This window comes from Meleagris gallopavo, chromosome 4 (assembly GCF_905368555.1).
Source record: "Meleagris gallopavo chromosome 4, MGAL_WU_HG_1.1, whole genome shotgun sequence".
Lineage (NCBI taxonomy): Eukaryota > Metazoa > Chordata > Aves > Galliformes > Phasianidae > Meleagris > Meleagris gallopavo.
The window spans coordinates 65,389,809-65,411,203 of record NC_139407.1 but is presented as its reverse complement, the minus strand read 5'-3'; the positions used below and the strand labels follow the sequence as shown (position 1 = coordinate 65,411,203).

Sequence of the window (21,395 nt, the reverse complement as noted above, 5' to 3'; positions counted from 1 at the left end):
TGACATCACATCCTCTCCTATAAATTACGCTGCCTCCAAAGTTCAGTGAGAAACATCACCCACGCTCCGCTGCACCGCCCCGAGGACGATGGCCGGGTCTCCTGCACTGCTCCTCCTGCTCAGCCTGGGGCTCTGTGAGTATGGAAGGGGAAGGATGCAATTCTGGGCTGCTTGGTGACTGCAGAGGGAAGCGGGAGCGGTGGGACTGCAGCGTGATACACAGCAGGAACAGAGCCTGTTCAGACAGGTGTTGCTGGAGGGGATGGGAAAGGGAAGAGAGGGGGCATGTAGCAGTTGTTAGTATTGAATCCCCTGGTAGACAAGCTGGGAAATGGCAGTAGCCCCGAGCAGGCAGCTGAAGGGCTGCTCTGAAGGGCAGCATCCATCTCGAGAGCCCGGCGCCCTCAATGCTGACTCCCCAGCGACTCCAGCACAGCACCCAATTGTGCTGGACGCCAAGGTGGTCCCTCCACATTCACCCTCACGGCCCGGCCGCCTGCCTACCACGCACCGCACTGGTGGGGAAGAGCCCTGCCCAAAGGCCCCGGGAGCTCCTCCCGAGCAGCACCTGAGGGGACATGGACAACTTCTGCCCACAGGCTGCAATGGCGCCCAGGGACAGGAGAACACGATGGAGGCCAGGTTCTTCAACAGGAATATGAAGCACCCCCAGGAGGGACAGCAGCTGGAGCTGGAGTGCACACCTTACAACAGTTACAGCGGTGTTTCCTGGGTCCGACAGGACAAGGATGGGAAACTTCACTTCATCGTCTACATTTCCACGTTTTTCCAGACCATCTACGCAGGGTATGCAAAAACATCTTCACAGTTTGAGGGGTCAAAACAAGGCAACTCCTATCGGCTGGTGGTGAAGTCCTTCAGGGCACAGGACCAGGGGACCTATTTCTGCGTCACCAACATCAAACCGATGCTGCACTTCAGCTCTGGACAACCCGCCTTCTTCCCAGGTCAGCAACAGCTTCACCCACCTCGCTTACACCCACCACCCCTGCCCATGCCTTCTCAATCTCGCCCAGCGCCCACACTCCCCACATCCCTGATTCTTTCCCAAGCCGTCTCATCACACAGCCACTGCTCCTCCCCTTAGAGGCTCCCTGCCCACAGCTCCACTTGCAGTACCAGTCCTGCCAAACACACAGGTGGTCTCGCAGCCCAGCAGCACCTCCCCATCCCATCAGCCCTCTAAGACCAATGGCCTCCATATGCTTAGAGCACCTCAAAAAGAAACTCAGTAATGCCTGCGACACTAAAACATGTTTTATAACAGAGATAACAAAGAGCTCGCACATATGGAGGGGCTGATAAGAAATTAGGAGCCCAAATCACACTGTTTACAGGGCTGGGCAGCATGTGAAACCATCACTGCTCAAAGCAGACCCTTAAAAAGTTGTTTCTCTGCTGGCTGCATCCTGGCACAGATTGGAGGAAGCTCTTCTGTTGTACCTCATTGGATTCACTTAGTTCTTCTTTCCAGTCACAACAACAGCAGCACCCACCACATCCACAGCCACCACCCAGAGCAGCCAGGTCACCATGAAGGACAACTCACAACAGGGCCCAGATGCAGGTAACCCAGCTGTGGGGAGGCAGGGGCTCTGCCAGCAGTGCTGAATTGCTTGGAACAGCATGAATTCAAGGCTGTGCTGACTGCAGGCATTTTGATATCTCAGAAGAACAGAAACTTGTAATCTTTCCCAGAGAGCTGCCAATGTGGGCATGAAACCACCTAAAGAGCTCAGAATTTCTGAGGGTCCTGGAAAGAAACTCTGAGCACACAGCCCTCAGGTTTCATGGCTGGGCAGCTCAACCATGCAAGCAGACCTCACTTCACAGTGTCAGGGCATCACAGGACAAAATGGGCCCTACGGAGTCCACCCACAGTGCTGGCCACGGGTTCATCTATGGCCTGGCAGGAGTGGGAGAAGGCTCTTTTCTTGTATCTAACTATATTCATCCATTTTTCCATCCACTCACAACAACAACAGAACACATCACATCCACTGCCACCACCCAGTGGAGCCAGGTCACCACGAAAGACAACTTGCAATAAGGTCCAGATCCAGATAAACCCAGCAGTGTGGAGGCAGGGGCCCTGCCAGCAGTGCTGCTTTAGTCATAAGAGGCCTAATTACAGTCTGTGCTGACTACAGGCATTTCATGACACAGTGAGATGTCTGCAGCTGGGCCTTTCCTCTTTCCTCTCTCCGTTGTGTTTGTGCAGGAACAAGCAATGAGAGGACACTGAATTCCATCTGTGATGTTTTCCTCTGGGTTCGAGTGGCTGGCACTGGCCTCCTGCTCCTCACTGCCATAACCATCACCATCGTGCACTGCCAAAGTAAGTCGCACCCTGACACCCTGCACAGGTTCCTGCAGCCTCACACCACTGAGCACAGCCCGCTCCTCCAGGGGAATGGGCTCTCTGCCTCTTGCCCTCACGCAGCCACTGAGTATCCAGAATGCAGAAAATGCTGAAGGACCTACCTCAAAATCATTTTCCATATTTTCCTCATCTACACATTTAGCTTCAGAAATATTTATCATGTTCTACACTGACAGACAAGGTATTATGAACAGGCGTTACTGGATTTCTTAACAGAAATTATAAACAGACAAGAGATTACAAACTGCGTTGCCTCTGCCATCCTGATATCATCATATTGAGGTTGAAATTGCCTGAATCCAAAACATTACTCAACCATTTATTTTGGCCTTTTCACACTGATCAGGATTACCAGTGAAGATCCATTAGCTGCATTAATTTCTGCAGCATGCAGCACTAATGCTGAAGGAAAGACTGTTACACAACATCTGCATTTGCTGCTAAAATTCTGGCTCAACATTGTAATTCAATGAAAGCATACCACAACAGTAGTGACAGACAAGCAAAATGGGGAGGAGTATCATAAAGGCAGGTCGATCCTGAAGGGCTCTAAGTCAGCTTACAGTCAACACAGTGCCTTTAACAGACTCTGCCTAACAGCAGAACTGGCCATTTCACTTCACTGTTTTCAAACTCCAACTTCAAAATGCAAGATGGTGATTTAAGAGTAAATTTAGAAAAATTCATGAATACTTTGGATTCCTCCTTGCTAAATTGGTCAGATGCTCCCATGCTAAGAGCAGGAAGCATCAGCAATGCTGAAATAAACACAGCCACGCGTCACACGCGCTCACCACAAGCCGATCACTTGCAGGACCAAGCTCAGCGTAAGCAAGCAGTGCTGCGTCGCTGCTCAGCAGAAGGCACACAGGCGTCCTCCTCAAGCACCGCACGGATCCCAGCAGCAACACACACAGCTGCCCTGATGCAGCGTGGGCATTTGGCTGCTCCTTCTCAGCCTGTGCCTCAACCACATCCAAAACTCAGTTCCCATACCCCACCTCTCACTTCTGAAATATTCCCGATTAACCGCATCTAATTCTTAATGTTCTCAGTGCCTTCTTTGGATTCATCCACAGTTTTCACAGGGGCAGAGGGACTGAACATGCAACAACCAACACCAAGCATATTTAAAATAAAAGAAATCGACTCCCAGCTATATTCCAGTATATTTGTCTTTCTGTGCAGGGATCCCTGGTGGGAAATCTCTCCCAGTTTTTCCAACTGAAACCCCCTCAGCAAGCACCGAGATCATTCATCTCAAACTCGTGTCCACCTGAGCCCATTACAAAATGTGTCAGACTCAGTCCTCCCTCCAGGATTTTGTCCACGCTCTCCACAGCCATATTTCATTGATTCATCGTTTGACGTAAATTCACAGAATCACAGAATCACCAAGGTTGGAAAAGACCTTCAAGATCATCCTGCCCAACCATCCACCTATCACCAATAGTACTCACTACACCATGTCCCTCAACACAAAATCCAGACGTTCCTTGAACACCCTCCAGGGTCGGTGACTCCACCACCTCCCTGGGCAGCCCCATTCCACTGCCTGACTACTCTTTCAGAAAAGTAGTATTTCCTAACGTCCAGCCTAAATCTCCCCTGGCGCAGCTTGAAGCCATTCCCTCTAATTCTATCACCAGTTACAGGAGAAGAGGCCGGCCCCCAGCTCACTACAACCTCCCTTCAGGTAGTTATAGAGAGCAGAAAGGTCTCCTCTGAGCCTCCTCTTCTCCACACTGAACAATCCCAGCTCCTTCAGCCGCTCCTCACAAGGCCTGTGCTCCAGACCCCTCACCAGCTTTGTCGCCCTTCTTTGAACCTGCTCCAGGGCCCCAACGTCTTTCTCGCAGCGAGGGGCCCCAAACTGGACACAGTACTCGAGGTGCGGCCTCACCAGAGCTGAGTACAGGGGGACAATCACTTCCCTGTTCCTGCTGGCAGCACCGTTCCTGATGCAAGCCAGGATGCCATTGGTCGTCTTGGCCCCCTGGGCACACTGCTGTATTCACTAAGTACAAACTCATTTCACCACAGACTAACTGACAATAAATCATGATGCCTCTGTTTTTAAACTCAGGAGGAACCCCTACACCTGGAAGCTCATCCCTCTTTTCCAGCTCTCTCAGTTGCACTATCAGTGCTGCTGATGGCCGCTGCTTGGCAGCTGAGGACTCACCATGACTTTGGATAAGTGGATCTGAAACATCACAATTTACACTTGGCTGACCTAAGTTACCCCACCCTACAAGGCTTCACAGCAGCTTTCCTTACTCACCCAAATGCTTTCAGGACCAATGAAATGAGCCCAGGCATAACCAGACAATTTTGGCCCAATTTCTCACCAAACAGCACTTTCATCTGACAGCGGGGCCAGGATTCTAGCATCCACGATAAAGGGGGCACATTTGCAACAGAGCAATACAACAACACATCACAAATAACTGTACAGCCAGGAAATAACAACAGAAGACACAAAGAACACCAGCCAGGGAAACTGTCAGTACTGTGTGTGCAAAGCTGCAGGAAGCCCAGCACTTACCAATGTGTGAGTGGTCACCTGCAGGCAGCAGCAAGGGCCCTCAGCGTTGAGGCATATAAGCGGGTTTTTTTTGGCAGGGAGGAGTCCCTGTGGTTGTAGAACAAAAACACAAGAATTTTAATTAAAAAAATATAAGTCTACATGAGTCAGGGACATGGGGCTGTAGTGATTGCTATCACATCACAGACCTCCTGCCCTGCACACAGCGGCTTCTGCACAGAAAGTCTAAGGAAGAAATGTGGAGAACAGTTGAGCTGAAACACTGATATGTGTTAGCAATGGATGGACCCTGAGATGAGAAGTGCACAAGGATCAATCTGAAAATAGAATAGAATAAAACATCACAAAATCTTCTGCACAAAGCACAACTTGCAAACCATGTCCACGGTTCAGGACTTCTCCTTGTTATCTGTAAAAATGGACATGATGAGAGTGCTCCAAATGGCTGAGAGACAGCAGTTTGCGGCAGATGATTTGATTTTAAGCATGAACACTGTCAATGTCTGAATCTCAAATGTAGATGCAGTAGCAAAATCCCTGAGGCACCATTACAAACTTTGCTATAACGATAAACCAGCCCGTGTTTTGGATCACAACTGAAGTGCTGCAGAAATCATTCTTTTCTGAATGCCACCTCCTCACAGAAGAGGGTCCTGATGACATCACATCCTCTCCTATAAATTACGCTGCCTCCAAAGTTCAGTGAGAAACATCACCCACGCTCCGCTGCACCGCCCCGAGGACGATGGCCGGGTCTCCTGCACTGCTCCTCCTGCTCAGCCAGGGGCTCTGTGAGTATGGAAGCAGAAAGGATGGAATTCAGGGCTGTTCAGTAACTGCGCAGGGAAGCTGGAGAAGTGGCACTGCAGTGCGATACACAGCAGGAACAGAGCCTGTTCAGACAGGTGTTGCTGGAGGGGATGGGAAAGGGAAGAGAGGGGGCATGTAGCAGTTGTTAGTGGGGAATCAGCAGGCAAAGAAGCTGGGAATTGGCAGCAGCCCTGCGAAGGCAGCTGAAGGGCTGCTCTGAAGGGCAGCATCCATCTCGAGAGCCCGGCGCTCTCAACTCTGACTCCCCACGGACTCCAGCACAGCACCCAAGCATGCTGGATGCCGAGGCGGTGCCTCCACATTCACCCTCACAGCCCGGCTGCCTGCCTACCACACACCGCACTGGTGGGGAAACAGAAGCTCAGCATAAGCAAGCAGTGCTGCGTCGCTGCTCAGCAGAAGGCACACAGGCGTCCTCCTCAAGCACCGCACGTATCCCAGCAGCAACACACACAGCTGCCCTGATGCAGCGCGGGCATTTGGCTGCTCCTCCTGTGCTGCCCACCAGCACTGCACACCTCCCGCGCCCTGACCTGTGCTCCTGCCCCACACTGCTGGCACACACCCAGACCGCGGGGACACTGCTGACCCTAAGAAGCCGGGCAGCTCCGTGCCGCTGGGGAAAAGGCACCGCTGTGCTGGACAGCTGAGCCTTCCATGAGATGACCAATAAACCAGTCCTTTCAATACTCAGCTCTGATGCCCCATTCTGTCAATTCCAAATTCTTCCCTACAAGCAAGATGTAAATTTCACCTCTTTCACTGTGTAGTTTAGTTGAATTCATTATTGACATAGGTGGCAGAGAGACTCATAACGTAACATGCTATCCCACTAATGTTACAAAAACAGAATTCCACAATTAGCTTCCTCTCCAAACCATATAGGAAGAGCAGAGTGTCTGACTCGGGTCCGTGGTAGAAATTCTCTCCAAGCTTGTGCAACAGAAATCCCCTCAGTAGGCATAGAGAAAATTAATCCTTGCTGCTGATCTATATTGCCTTCACAGGTGAAGGTTTTGAAGTAGATCTTCACCTGCAGGTCCTGCTACTGTCACAAGTTTTCCACAAAAGAGTAATTGCCACTGGCACAGTCTAAGCTGTTCTTACTTACTACAGTTGAAAGGAGAAACGGCTTTGTGCTATGGCATAAAGAAACGTAGGACTCGGGAAAGGAAGATCCCTGCCCCACGTAATCTGTTTCTTTGGAGACATGTGATGAAGGCTCAGGAGCACAGTGGCTTCATCTGATCACACACAGATGTCTCCCTCAGAGCTAAACTTGCCTGGGTCCCTCTCTGGCCAATGAAGCATGTCCCTGCTGGAAGGGATGCATGACAGCCCCTTACTGCTCTCTCTCTCCACTGACAACAAGTTTACACCTTGCCTTAAAGACATATATTCATTAAGAATAGAACACATCAGAAGAGGCAGGGGCGGGATGTTTCTTTGGTGTAGAAGGGACTCAGATCACTGCGTTAGTTACACAAAAACAAGGCCACATAGCCCACCAGTTTTATCATTCTCTTTGCTTATATTTTTAACATTTTAATAAAAGCGCTGAAAATCAAATTGATTTCTTATTTACATGTTAAGGATAGAGTCTGTTTAGAAAGGACTGTTCTGAAAGTAACAGCTTTCACCGTTTTATTCGGCTGGCTCATGTGTTCAGAGGCAGATGTTGGTGGCATGGCAGTAGAAGCAGAACCTTCCCTCCAGTTTTCCATCACGTTTTGTTGCCACGCGTCAGACAGCAGCAGAGGGGCAGTCGGACAAAACACATCCAACACAGAAATGAGCACTGAAGTCATCCGTGCAGAACAAATGGCACCCACTGACATTCATTGATGCTTTTTGGATGTTTCTGGAGACCAAATGTTGGGTGTGAGCACAGTGAGGTTCCGAGAGGAGCATTTCCGCAGCGGCAACAGCGACTGCGGTCACCAGTGCTGGTGCCTAACACTGCTCCTCATCACTCAATGCTGCCCAGGCAAGACAGATTGTTGCATACCCATGGAGTCATAGAAAAACTCCTCATCAGAGAAAAAAAGAAGAAAAAATAACAAATAAAAAGGATAACCAGGAAATACCAAGAGAAGAAGCAAATAATGCCGGGATAGGGAAACAGTCATTCATGTACAAAGCTGCAGGAAGTCCAAAACCGCTACCAACGTGTGAGTGGTCAACGAGCGGCAGCAGCCCTGGCAGGGCCCTGAATGTAGAAGCACACAAGGGTTATTTGGCAGGGCGGAAGTCCTTGTGGTTGCAGAAGAAAGTCACAAGATGTAAAAAAAATAAAAGAAAAAAACTAATCTGCATGACACTGGGGCATAAGATTTTCTTGATGGGAATCACACCAGAGACCTCCTGCCTTGCGCACAGCAGCTTCTGCACAGAAATTACAAGGAACAATTGCAGAGAACAACTAACATACGGAACTCAGCTACATGTTCACATTGTCTGGACTCAGAGAAAACAAAGGCAGATGGATCAAACTCTTAATAAAATTGAAAAAATCAAATAAAATCTCCAACCCAAAATACAACTTGCAGTCCATGTGAACTGAAGGGGACATGGCCTGGTTTCCAGTAGTTCCGGTCATAATGCGAGTGCCCAAAAGACCTTGGAGACAGCAGTAGGTGGCCACAGAACTGGCTTCCAAAAGGACCACTGAATGCCTGAATCTCAGCTGAAGACATTGCTGCAAAATTCTGGAAGCACCATTAAAAACATTGCTATAACAATAAATGAGCCCAAGCTCTGGATCACAAATGAAGTGCTGCAGAGATCTTTCCTCACTCTGTTTCACCTCAGAGGCTGAACACGGACTCTTCACAGAAGAGGGTCCTGATGACATCACATCCTCTCCTATAAATTACGCTGCCTCCAAAGTTCACTGAGAAACATCACCCGCGCTCCGCTGCACCGCCCCGAGGACGATGGCCGGGTCTCCTGCACTGCTCCTCCTGCTCAGCCTGGGGCTCTGTGAGTATGGAAGAGGGAAGGACGCAATTCTGGGCTGCTCGGTGACTGAGCAGGGAAGCGGGAGCGGTGGGACTGCAGCGTGATACGCAGCAGGAACAGAGCCTGTTCAGACAGGTGTTGCTGGAGGGGATGGGAAAGGGAAGAGAGGGGGCATGTAGCAGTTGTTAGTGTTGAATCCCCAGGTAGACAAGCTGGGAAATGGCAGCAGCCCCGAGAAGGCAGCCGAAGGGCTGCTCTGAAGGGCAGCATCCATGTAAAGAGCCCGGCGCCCTCAATGCTGACTCCCCAGCGACTCCAGCACAGCACCCACGCGTGCTGGACGCCGAGGTGGTCCCTCCACATTCACCCTCACGGCCCGGCTGCCTGCCTACCACGCACCACACTGGTGGGGAAGAGCCCTGCCCAAAGGCCCCGGGAGCTCCTCCTGAGCAGCACCTGAGGGGACATGGACAACTTCTGCCCACAGGCTGCACCGGTGCCCAGGGACAGGCGAACATGATGGAGGCCAGGTTCCTCGACAGGAATATGAAGCACCCCCAGGAGGGACAGCGGTTGGAGCTGGAGTGCACAGCTAACAACAGTTACAGCGGTGTTTCCTGGGTCCGACAGGACAAGGATGGGAAACTTCACTTCATCGTCTACATTTCCATGTTTTCCCGGACCACCTACCCAGGGTATGCGAAAACATCTTCACAATTTGAGGGGTCAAAACAAGGCAACTCCTATCGGCTGGTGGTGAAGAACTTCAGGGCACAGGACCAGGGGACCTATTTCTGCATCACCAATATAGAACCGATGCTGCACTTCAGCTCTGGACAACCCGCCTTCTTCCCAGGTCAGCAACAGCTTCACCCACCTCGCTTACACCCACCACCCCTGCCCATGCCTTCTCAATCTGGCCCAGCGCCCACACTCCCCACATCCCTGATTCTTTCCCAAGCCGTCTCATCACACAGCCACTGCTCCTCCTCTTAGAGGCTCCCTGCCCACCAGCTCCACTTGCAGTAACAGTCCTGCCAAGCACACAGGTGGTCTCACAGCCCAGCAGCACCTCCCCATCCCATCAGCCCTCTAAGTACCAATGGCCTCCATATGCTTAGAGCACCTCAAAAAGAAACTCAGTAATGCCTGTGACACTAAAACATGTTTTATAACAGAGATAACAAAGAGCTCGCACATATAGAGGGGCTGATAAGAAATTAGGAGCCCAAATCCCTCTGTTTACAGGGCTGGGCAGCATGTGAGACCATCACTGCTCAAAGCAGACCCTATAAAAGTTCTTCCTCTGCTGGCTGCATCCTGGCACAGATTGGAGGAAGCTCTTCTGTTGTACCTCATTGGATTCACTTAGTTCTTCTTTCCAGTCACAACAACAGCACCCACCACCCAGAGCAGCCAGGCCACCATGAGGGACAACTCACAACAGGACTCAGATGCAGGTAACCCAGCTGTGGGGAGGTAGGGGCTCTGCCAGCAGGGCTGAATTGCTTGGAACAGCATGAATTCAAGGCTGTGCTGACTGCAGGCATTTTGATATCTCAGAAGAACAGAAACTTGTAATCTTTCCCAGAGAGCTGCCAATGTGGGCATGAAACCACCTAAAGAGCTCAGAATTTCTGAGGATGCTGGAAAGAAACTCTGAGCACACAGCCCTCAGGTTTCATGGCTGGGCAGCTCAGCCATGCAAGCAGACCTCACTTCACAGTGTCAGGGCATCACAGGTCAAAATGGGCCCTACGGAGTCCACCCACAGTGCTGGCCACAGGTTCATCTATGGCCTGGCAGGAGTGGGAGAAGGCTCTTTTCTTGTATCTAACTATATTCATCCATTTTTCCATCCACTCACAACAACAGCAGAACACATCACACCCACTGCCACCACCCAGTGGAGCCAGGTCACCACAAAAGACAACTTGCAATAAGGTCCAGATCCAGATAAACCCAGCAGTATGGAGGCAGGGGCCCTGCCAGCAGTGCTGATTTAGTCATAAGAGGCCTAATTACAGTCTGTGCTGACTACAGGCATTTCAGGATGCAGGGAGATGTCTGCAGCTGGGCCTTTCCTCTTTCCTCTCTCTGTTTTGTTTGTGCAGGAACAAGCAATGAGAGGACACTGAATTCCATCTGTGATGTTTTCCTCTGGGTTCGAGTGGCTGGCACCGGCCTCCTGCTCCTCACTGCCATAACCATCACCATCGTGCACTGCCAAAGTAAGTCGCACCCTGACGCCCTGCACAGGTTCCTGCAGCCTCACACCACTGAGCACAGCCCGCTCCTCCAGGGGAATGGGCTCTCTGCCTATTGCCCTCACGCAGCCACTGAGTATCCAGAATGCAGAAAATGCTGAAGGACCTACCTCAAAATCATTTTCCATATTTTCCTCATCTACACATTTAGCTTCAGAAATATTTATCATGTTCTACACTGACAGACAAGGTATTATGAACAGGCGTTACTGGATTTCTTAACAGAAATTATAAACAGACAAGAGATTACAAACTGCGTTGCCTCTGCCATCCTGATATCATCATATTGGGGTTGAAATTGCCTGAATCCAAAACATTACTCAACCATTTATTTTGGCCTTTTCACACTGATCAGGATTACCAGTGAAGATCCATTAGCTGCATTAATTTCTGCAGCATGCAGCACTAATGCTGAAGGAAAGACTGTTACACAACATCTGCATTTGCTGCTAAAATTCTGGCTCAACATTGTAATTCAATGAAAGCATACCACAACAGTAGTGACAGACAAGCAAAATGGGGAGGAGTATCATAAAGGCAGGTCGATCCTGAAGGGCTCTAAGTCAGCTTACAGTCAACACAGTGCCTTTAACAGACTCTGCCTAACAGCAGAACTGGCCATTTTACTTCACTGTTTTCAAACTCCAACTTCAAAATGCAAGATGGTGATTTAAGAGTATATTTAGAAAAATTCATGAATACTTTGGATTTCTTCTTGCTAAATTGGTCAGATGTTCCCATGCTAAGAGCAGGAAGCATCAGCAGTGCTGAAATAAACACAGCCACGCGTCACACGCGCTCACCACAAGCCGATCACTTGCAGGACCAAGCTCAGCGTAAGCAAGCAGTGCTGCGTCGCTGCTCAGCAGAAGGCACACAGGCGTCCTCAAGCACCGCACGGATCCCAGCAGCAACACACACAGCTGCCCCGATGCAGCGCGGGCATTTGGCTGCTCCTGCTGTGCTGCCCACCAGCACTGCACACCTCCCGCGCCCTGACCTGTGCTCCTGCCCCACACTGCTGGCACACACCCAGACCGCGGGGACACTGCTGACCCTAAGAAGCCGGGCAGCTCCGTGCCGCTGGGGAAAAGGCACCGCTGTGCTGGACAGCTGAGCCTTCCATGAGATGACCAATAAACCAATCATACCAATACTCAGCTCTGATGCCCCAACCCCTCTCTATTTTGTAATATTTTTCCCATTAAATGGTTGTAACTTTTGTCTCTTTCTCTGAGTTGTTCAGTTTCACTATTTCCAGGACGGCAGGGAGTCTGAACATGCCACCACCTTCCCCACTGGTGTTTCAAAAGAAGAAAAGATCCGATTGGAAGGGCCACTCCAAACTGTGCTGAAATAACTTGATGCTTGACCAGGGTCCATGATAGGATTTCTCTACTCCCTTTTTCACCTCAAATCTCCTTATCAGGCATTGAGAAAATTCATTCTTAACTCATCTCCTGCTGGGCCACGTTCCTCAATCTGTCAATCTGTGTGTTGCCTGCAGGATTTTGTCCCTTCCTTTTTGCATGTCCCCTTGCTTAATTCTTTGTCATGAATAAACTGAATACAGATCAGTATCTCTACAGACTCCATATACATCACCCATTTTGCTTCTGTATTTAAAGGCAGCGAGGTCCTGAAGAACTGAAATTTCCTTTCTCTTGACAAATCAAAGTGTGTAAATTCGTTTGCCATAATTTGAACCACCCATAATTTGTTTCATTTTGAACGCTGCTATGACTTGAAACACAGCACAGGTAAGTTGGTTTAAGCTGAGAAGACGTATGTTTGACTTACTTAAATGAGAGGCCATATTCACCAGAAGCATTTTCAGCATCACGTTCTGACACAAATGTTCCTTTTTATTCCAGAAATCATTTCATTTCAGTTTGCAAATCCTAACACTGCTTAGCATTTTACCATGACTTACACACCTTACTTTAAAAAATTAAATGATGTCTCCATTATCAACATTATCCATTATTTTAGAGAATGCCTGGTGATGGTTCAATCCTTTGGGCTTCATGAAATTCACACATTTGTTGACAACTGACATGACAGTCCCCATTTTTAAAGCCTTTGCACATATATTTCCCTGATGTACCATGCAGAGATGTTTCAACAAACCTGAGTTTCTGGCAGCAATTCCATTGTCTTCCATTAATTCTGTAAGCCCCTCTTTTTCACCAACCACTGCTCGGGTGCCATCAGTAGATCTCCCATACACGTAAAGAAAGGTTAAATAAAATCACTTTAATGCCATTTTTACTACTTTGTCCACACCAAAAGATTTCTTCATATCTCTTAATGGTACCAAGGAAATCATTTCTTCATAGAATCATGGAATCGCTCAGTTTGAAAAAGACCTTAAAGATCATCAAGTCCAACCACAACCTAACCACACTACCCTAACAACCCTCTGCTAAATCATGTCCCTGAGCACCACATGCAAACGGTTTTAAACACATTCAGGGGTGGTGACTCAACCACCTCCCTGGGCAGCCTATTCCAGTGCTTAAGAGCCCTTTCTGTAGAGAAGTGTTTCCTCATATCCAACCTAACCTCCCTTGGCCAACTTGAGGCCATTTCCCCTCATCCTGTCACCTGCCACCAGTGAGAAGAGACCAGCCCCACTCTCGCTGCAATCACCTTTCAGGTATTTGAAGAGAGCAATAAGGTCTCCCCTCAACCTCCTCTTCCCCATACTAAATAGCTCCAGTTCCTTCAGTCTCTCCTCGTAGGGCATATTCTCCAGCCCTTCACAAGCCTTGTTGACCTTCTTTGGACCTGCTCCAGCACCTCCATGTCCTTTCTGTACTGAGGTGCCCAAAACTGAACACAGTACTCAAAATGAGGCCTCACCAATGCTGAGTACAGGGCAGGATGACTTCCCTAGTCCTGCTCACCGCTCCATTCCTGACACAAGCCAGGATGCCATTATCCTTCTTGGCCACCAGGGCACACTGCTGGCTCGTATTCAGCTGACTGTCTACCAGTACACCAAGGTCCCTTTGCATCAGGCAGCTTTCCAGCCACTCTTCCCCAAGCCTGTAAGGTTGCCTGGGGTTGTTGTGACCAAAATGCAGGACCCAACACTTGGCCCTACAGAAATTCATACAGTTAACCTTAGCCCATCAGTCCAGCCTATCCAGGACCCTCTGTAGTGCCTTTCTCCCCTCAGGCAGATCAACACTCCCTCATCTGCAAACTTACTGTGCCCTGCCCATGTCCTGGTTGAGCTGATGCAGAGCCAATCTCACACCACTGTGTGGCTGTGTCAGTGATGGGTGCACAGAGAGGGCCGGGTCACTTAGCGGGGCAGAGCCGCTGCCGTGATGGCACGGGACAGGAGACGGCTGCAGGAGGGGCTGGGCCGGGCAGCGTGAGGCCCGCAGGTTGGGCATGCCTGGAATAGAGAGCTAAGTGCCGTATGAAAACAGGTGGAAGTCAAAGGGATTCCTTATTTCATCTCATTAACCAACTCATCTCTCCATGGCAGAGTTGGTCACCAGTGTACAAGTTAGGAACACTTGCTGCTGTGGTGAAGCTGCTTGACCCAACTCACTGTCTTGTTACATTCTTCATTGTCCAGCTCTTTTTCATTACTCAGCAGTGCCAGGTTTCTCACAGCCAGGAGCAGGGGCATGCTTTCCAAAGGAGTAATGGAACAACACCTCCCGCACTGAAAAGAAGAAAAAGCAAGGAAGCCAGAAAATACCAAAAAAAGAGTCAAATAGCAGCAGAGCAAAGCTGTTGAGAAGCTGTTGTGCTAAGCTGCAGGAAGTCAAAACCCTTACCAGTGTGTGTGGTCACCTAGAGATGGTAGGCTGGCCTCTGAATGTTGAAGCATGTATGGAGAGGTTTTTTGGCATGGCGGAAGTCCTTGTGGTTGGAGAGAAAAAAAAAAACACAGGGTAACAGGGTAACTTTTTGTTCTTTAGATGTGAATGCCACTGGGGCACGGGGCTGCCTTGGTGGGTGTCACATCACAGACCTCCTGCCTTGAACACAGTGGCTTCTGCAGAGAAATAACGAAGAACAATTGCAGAGAACAACAGAGCTGAAGTACCCAGATATGTATCAGCAATGCATGGGCTCGGAGATTAAAAGTGCAGGTGGAGAGATGCTATAAAACATTCCCAGGTCTTCTTTAATCTGCAAAAAAAGTGAATTCTACATAAAATAAAATTTCTGCCAAGAAATACAACTTGCAATCGATGTTCATGACACAGGACTTGACTTTGTATTCTGCAGACCTGGACATGATGAGAGTGCCCCAAATGGCTGAGAGACAGCAGTCTATAGCCACTGATCTGACTTCAAGAAGGAACGCTGTCCGTCTGATTCTCAGCTGAAGACATTGCAGCAAAATCCCGGAAGCACCATTAAAAACAATGCTGCAACAATAAGCAAGGCCAAGATTTGGGTCACAACTGAAGTTCTTCGGAAATCTTTTCTCACGCTATTCCACCTCAGAGGCTGAACAATGGCTCTTCACAGAAGAGGGTCCTGATGACATCACATCCTCTGCTAGAAGTTACGCTGCCTCCAAAGTTCAGTGAGAAACATCACCCGCGCTCTGCTGCACCGCCCCGAGGACGATGGCCGGGTCTCCTGCACTGCTCCTCCTGCTCAGCCTGGGGCTCTGTGAGTATGGAAGCGGGAAGAATGGAATTCAGGGCTGTTCGGTGACTGTGGAGACAAGCGGGAGTGGTGGTACTGCAGCGTGATACGCAGCAGGAACAGAGCCTGTTCAGACAGGTGTTGCTGGAGGGGATGGGGGAGAGAGGGGGCATATAGCAGTTGTTAGTGGGGAATCACCTGGCAAAGAAGCTGGGAAATGGCAGCAGCCCCAAGAGGCAGCTGAAGGGCTGCTCTGAAGGACAGCATCCATCTTGAGAGCCCGGTGCTCTCAACACTGACTCCCCACGGACTCCAGCACAGCACCCAAGTGTGCTGGACGCCGAGTCCCTCCCTCTGCATTCACCCCCACAGCCCGGCTGCCTGCCTGCCACACACCACACTGGTGGGGAAGAGCCCTGCCCAAAGGCCCCAGGAGCTCTTCCTGAGCAGCAGCTGAGGGGACATGGCTGACTTCTGCCCACAGGCTGCACCGGCGCCCAGGGACAGAGGAACACGATGGAGGCCAGGTTCTTCAACAGGAATATGAAGCACCCCCAGGAGGGACAGCGGCTGGAGCTGGAGTGCACACCTTACAACAGTGACAGTGGTGTTTCCTGGGTCCGACAGGACAAGGATGGGAAACTTCACTTCATCGTCTACATTTCCACGTTTTCCCGGACCACCTACCCAGGGAATGAGAAAACATCTTCACAATTTGAGGGGTCAAAACAAGGCAACTCCTTTCGGCTGGTGGTGAAGAACTTCAGGGCACAGGACCAGGGGACCTATTTCTGCATCACCAACATCAACCAGATGCTGCACTTCAGCTCTGGACAACCCGCCTTCTTCCCAGGTCAGCAACAGCTTCACCCACTTCGCTTACACCCAGTACCCCTGCCTGTACCTTCTCAATGCTTCTCAATCTCATGTCCCACTCCCCATGTCCCTGCTTCTTTGCCCAAGCCATCTCATCACACACACTGCTCCTCCTCATAGAGGCTCAGGGCACTGTTGAGAAATTAGGAGACCACAGTACTCAATTCATATGGTTTGGCAGCATGTTGTGGCATCACTGTTGAAAATCCTTCCTGTGGTGGCCACGTTTCAGATGTGGTGAGAGAAAGCTCTTGTATTCTATCTCACTGTATTCATCCAATTTTTTTTAGTCACAACAACAACAGCAGCACCCACCACACCAGCTGCCACCACCCAGAGAAGCCAGGTCACCAAGAAGGACATCTGCGTGCAGAGCTCAGATCCAGGTAACCCAGCTGTGGATAGATGAAATAAAGGCCTATGCTGACTACAGGCATTTTGGGATGCAGGGTGAGGGGAAATATCTTGAGCTTCATCAGTGAGATTGCTGATGAGGGGAGGAAACTAACACAATTTGGCATGTGCTGCCCAGGGAAGTGATGAAATCTAGCTTCCCAGAGGTTTTCAAGAGATGAGTGCACGTGGCACTGTGGGACATGGGTTAGAGAGCATAGTGGCCATTCTTGAGCTAGATTATCTTAGGGGTCTTTTTAAACCTCAATGATTTCATGATTCCAAACCCACGTTTTATCCCACTTGGGGTGACTTAAAAGGCACAAGAATTCTGATGACTGGACAGCAGCAAGAAAGGGGCAGCATTTTGAGCCAGCACTGGTTTTAGCCCCAGAAGGGGACATGAGAGGACTTTTGGCTACATGTCCTCCCTCATCTCAATGCCAACAGCAACAGCCCACAACTGGGGATGTCACCTGAGGACGTGCCTGGTCCCCACCCCTCCCTTTGTGCCCTGTGGAAGCCCTCTCCTCACATACACCTACCGCCAGCCTCTCTCAGAGCCACACAGCTCTCTGTGCTGCAGGACCTCCCAGTGGCGCTGCCACAGCTGGACATCACCACAGCTGGGAGATGGGCCTTTTCTCTTTCCTCTCTCTCCTTTCTTCCTGCAGGAACAAGCAACAGGAACATGCTGAATTTTTACTGTGAGATTTACATCTGGGCTCCCCTTGCTGGCGTCTGCCTCGTGCTCCTTGTAGCTCTGATTGTCACCATCGTGCTCTGCCAAAGTAAGTTGCACCCTGACACCCTGCACAGGTTCCTGCAGCCTCACACCACTGAGCACAGCCCACCCCCCCAGGGGAATGGGCTCTCTGCCTATTGCCCTCACACAGCCATTGCATATCCAGGACACAGAAAATGCAGGACTTCTCATGAAATCATTTTCCATATTTTTCTTATCTACACATTTAGCTTCTGAAACATTTATCACATCCTATTGCCAGACAATAAATTACAAAGAGAGAAACGTTACTGTACCCAACTGCATTGACTCTACCTTAGATCCTTAGACCAGGCACACTGCCTTTAATATGCATTGGCTAAAGGCAGTACTCAGTATCTCTCTGCATCCCACTGTAAGTTTGTAGTAGCAGTGAGTAAAACCTCAGCCCATGACACCCTCCTGGTGTGTGGAGACGGATCGCAGCCACGTGGATACAAATGTGATCCCACACCAGGTGGGAACGATGCCATTCACCCTCTTCAGCAATAACTGCTGCCAATGGATTTTCAGCAGCATGCCAGAGTTGCTGGAGACAGCAAAAAGGAACTCGCCCCTGTGCCCCCAGCCTGACATGGCAGCTCTGAAGCCGAGCGCTGAGGGAATGGGAGCTGCAGCAGTGCCCAGTGCATGGCTTTCCCCACACATGAGCTCAGTTCGCATGCTCTCAGCCTATAGGAGATAGGAAAGCAGTGAGTTGCTGGGGAATACCAGCCCTACACAGCAGCTGCACTGCTTTCCTACCCTGTGACTTCATATCTATGAACTGTTTGCTTTCTTCATTTTAGAGACCAGAAGACGACGATGCAGGTGTAAGAGGTCAGTATGTGACAAAGGGGATGCTTTTATCTTGAAGTCTGTAGCATTAATACTGGGCCAAAAGGCAAGCAGGTGGCATAGGAAACACCGAAATGCACCTGGACTTTCTTCTCCCAGCATACAGTAGATAGGAGGGGACTGTGTAATGGTTGAAGGGGGGAGAGGGGAAAAAAAAAGAGATAAGCAAACAGAGAAAAGAACCTTACATCATTCAAATCACTGAGCACTGATGATACTACACACAAAGCCAGGATGCATGAGCAGAATCCAAAACCCTCTGGACACCACCCAGTGCTCATCCCTTCACATCTCTCTATCATCCCAAGCCTCCAAGAACACACTGTCAGAATAATAACGTTGCAGGCTGCAGTTTATCACTTTTGAACTCCCATTGCCCAGCAGCAGCACGCACTTTGCTTCTGCAGCCTGACCTCCCTGCAGCTGGTCTCACCCAGCCTGCTCAGCAGAAAACCACTTCTGCACTTTGCAAGGTTGGTGCTGAGCCCACTGCAGGGCTGTCACGGAGAAATGCTCGACCACGGAAATCCCCCATGCTGCTCCAATTACACCAGCACCATGCAAGCACTGCAAAAGAGAGGTTGCAAACAGCAGTTTCATATCTCTGCAGCCCCCTCTGCAAATGGAGCACTTTGCAGCTGATAAATTCAGCCTGCTGGTTACACATCCAATGAGTTTCATAGTCAAGACAGAGATATGTTTTGTAAACAATTTAATTGCTCACTGCTAGTAATAGGGAAAACCTCTCTAAACTTGCATTTACTGAAAAGGGATCTCTAAATCTATGTTTGCAGCCCCTGCAGAATATTGGGGCTTTTATTTAGAAGGGCACCTTTTCTTCCCACTGGCTGAGACAAAGCACACTGGAAGCCTATTTCTTGTATTATTTTAACTACTGCTTAGTATGCTCTGTATGCTGCATGAGTGCAAGGGGACACAGCAACGCTCGCAGCTGGCTGGGAGGTCCCAGGCTGCACAGTGAGCTGAGCAGCGGGATAGGAACTACCTCTCTGCTCACTGCACATCCAACTAAATCCTTTTTTTCCCCTCTCTAGACCTCCAAATGGGAAGCCTGGTGCAAAACCCAGTGTGCCAACCCGACACATATGAGCAGCTGCAGCGCCCAGCTGCTGGTCAGCATCTGGGAGCCACTGCTGCCAAAGGCCATCTCCCAAATAGCTACTACTCTTCAAGCATGCTATCCTGAGAAATCCAGAAAGACAGCAAAGGAGCAGAGTCACACAAAGCCAGCACCTCCCTGAAGCACAGCTCTTACAGAACCAGAGCTTTTCCATTGGATTCCAAAGGCCCAACAGCACCTTTAGACCCAGCAGAACTCTGCGGTTCCAGCAGAAGAAAGTGGTCAATCCTGATGCAAACACCCATTGGTGATAAGTGGAAGAAGAAATAAGGATATTGACTGGACATCTGCCCTCTTTTTTGTGGTGCTGCGCAGCCCCCTCAAAGTTTCATAGAGTCACAGAATGGCTCAGGTTGGATGGGACCTTACAGACCGTCACATCCCAACCCCAGCCATGGGCTGAGTGCCTCTACCGGGTCAGGCTTCCCAGGGCCCCATCCAACCCAGCCCTGAGCAAAGTTTCATCTCATGTAACAGAGGGCTGCATTGAGAAAGCAAACATGGATATAAGGGCTGTACTTTCGGGGGGGTTTACACTCCTGCAGGCTGAAGTTTCTTATTTCCCCTTTGCTCCCTTCATCCTGCTGCTAACCCCACACCCACTGTGCTCAGCACCTCTACCTGGGCACAGAGTGGGACTTCCCTTCTTTCTGGAATAAATGGTTAGGTATTAATAAGTTAACAGCCTCTGTTATTTGCTTTGGCTAAGCAGGACTTTCAGCATACTTGGGGCACTGTGAGTGAGAGTTCTGTTTATTTTTTCACCTCTGTGTCTTATGTAAATATTTCCTCATTACAGTGACACGTCGACACCTGAGATAAAATAAAGCAACGTTTCCAGACAGATTCACTAATGCTTCTTTCTTTCTTTGCTTTCTAGCCTCAGAGAAACCAAAACCCCATGTGAAAATTTAACTGAGGGTTTGAGGCAGTCACGTGTAAGGGCATCAGACACTGCAGTTTAAGTTCCAAATTACTGCAGCCTTGAGACAATCTCTGCATTGATTTTCTCAGGGAGACACAGGATGGGTCCAAAAACACTTCCCTGCACCATGAAGGTGGAGGAGGTTAAGGTTTCAGTGTTGTCTCCAAGGGGTTGATAAAGGCCTGGGGAAAAACAAAGAACATGAAACTCTTTGAGGGGGGGGGGGGGGGGGGACGGACGGACAGCAGGACAGCTGGGGATGAGAGAAAGAGAGAAGCAGTTTTTCAGCTTAGCTCCTATCATACTAAGCTGAAAAAAGACAGAGTAAATGAGCACATCTAAAGCTCATCACTGCTTCACCATCCTCTACAGCTGTTTCCTCACTGTTCTCAGTCATTGCACTGCAGCTTTTGGCAGCCCCACATGCACTACATGCAGCCACTCTCCTGTAACCCATCAGGCAATGCTCCAACGATGTTACCCCAAAAATCCTCTCCCAGCAGCTCAGGTGGTTCCCATACCAAGTGCAAACCTAGTGCAGGAATTACCCTCGTGCCTCACGTGGCACAGACGCAGCCACACAGCTATTGAGATGTAAGAAAATAAAAAGCAACCCTAACTAAAGAAATACAAAACGCCTCCCAAACAGAAAACCAGGTGTAGCATTTAACTGTAAAGCACTTCAGAAAAGAAAGTGCAAGCAGCTCAGGCAGATGAAAAGATGAAGCTCTACAGCTGGCGTGTCTCATGCAGCAGCTCTTCACACTGATGTTAGCCCCATTGGTTGCAGATATATGGCTGC

At 49.7% G+C, this 21,395-nt stretch overlaps 3 protein-coding genes across 4 annotated transcripts; all 3 read left to right on the top strand.

Moving 5' to 3' along the window:
* Positions 1 to 42: 42 nt before the first annotated feature.
* On the top strand, positions 43 to 3,517 carry LOC146544541 (T-cell surface glycoprotein CD8 alpha chain-like). Of its 2 annotated transcripts, XM_085223694.1 has the most exons (4): positions 43 to 134; positions 600 to 968; positions 1,496 to 1,588; positions 2,243 to 3,517. In XM_085223694.1, the coding sequence occupies exons 1-4, from the start codon at positions 89 to 91 to the stop codon at positions 2,494 to 2,496; spliced, it is 762 nt and encodes a 253-aa protein (XP_085079820.1). In that variant the 5' UTR covers positions 43 to 88; the 3' UTR covers positions 2,497 to 3,517. The 2 variants fall into 2 exon arrangements, with proteins under 2 accessions (XP_085079820.1, XP_085079819.1); XM_085223693.1 differs by lacking the exons at positions 43 to 134; positions 2,243 to 3,517 and having other exon boundaries at positions 263 to 968; positions 1,496 to 2,204.
* A 5,720-nt stretch (positions 3,518 to 9,237) lies between these two features.
* On the top strand, positions 9,238 to 12,588 carry LOC146544540 (T-cell surface glycoprotein CD8 alpha chain-like). Its single transcript, XM_085223688.1, has 3 exons — positions 9,238 to 9,600; positions 10,130 to 10,204; positions 10,859 to 12,588. The coding sequence occupies exons 1-3, from the start codon at positions 9,261 to 9,263 to the stop codon at positions 11,110 to 11,112; spliced, it is 669 nt and encodes a 222-aa protein (XP_085079814.1). The 5' UTR covers positions 9,238 to 9,260; the 3' UTR covers positions 11,113 to 12,588.
* A 3,027-nt stretch (positions 12,589 to 15,615) lies between these two features.
* CD8A (CD8 subunit alpha) lies at positions 15,616 to 19,637 on the top strand. The gene is given in 6 exon segments (NM_001303198.1): positions 15,616 to 15,661; positions 16,122 to 16,490; positions 16,804 to 16,899; positions 17,581 to 17,697; positions 18,479 to 18,509; positions 19,583 to 19,637. Coding segments are annotated over 6 exon segments (714 nt in total).
* The last annotated feature ends 1,758 nt before the right edge of the window (positions 19,638 to 21,395 follow it).

Coding starts and splice junctions, on each gene's coding strand:
- LOC146544541 (XM_085223693.1), top strand. CDS start 332: ATGGCAGTAGCCCCGAGCAGGCAGCTGAAGGGCTGCTCTGAAGGGCAG. Junction 969..1,495: donor ACAACCCGCCTTCTTCCCAG/GTCAGCAACAGC, acceptor TCTTCTTTCCAG/TCACAACAACAGCAGCACCC.
- LOC146544540 (XM_085223688.1), top strand. CDS start 9,261: ATGATGGAGGCCAGGTTCCTCGACAGGAATATGAAGCACCCCCAGGAG. Junction 9,601..10,129: donor ACAACCCGCCTTCTTCCCAG/GTCAGCAACAGC, acceptor TCTTCTTTCCAG/TCACAACAACAGCACCCACC. Junction 10,205..10,858: donor ACAACAGGACTCAGATGCAG/GTAACCCAGCTG, acceptor TTGTTTGTGCAG/GAACAAGCAATGAGAGGACA.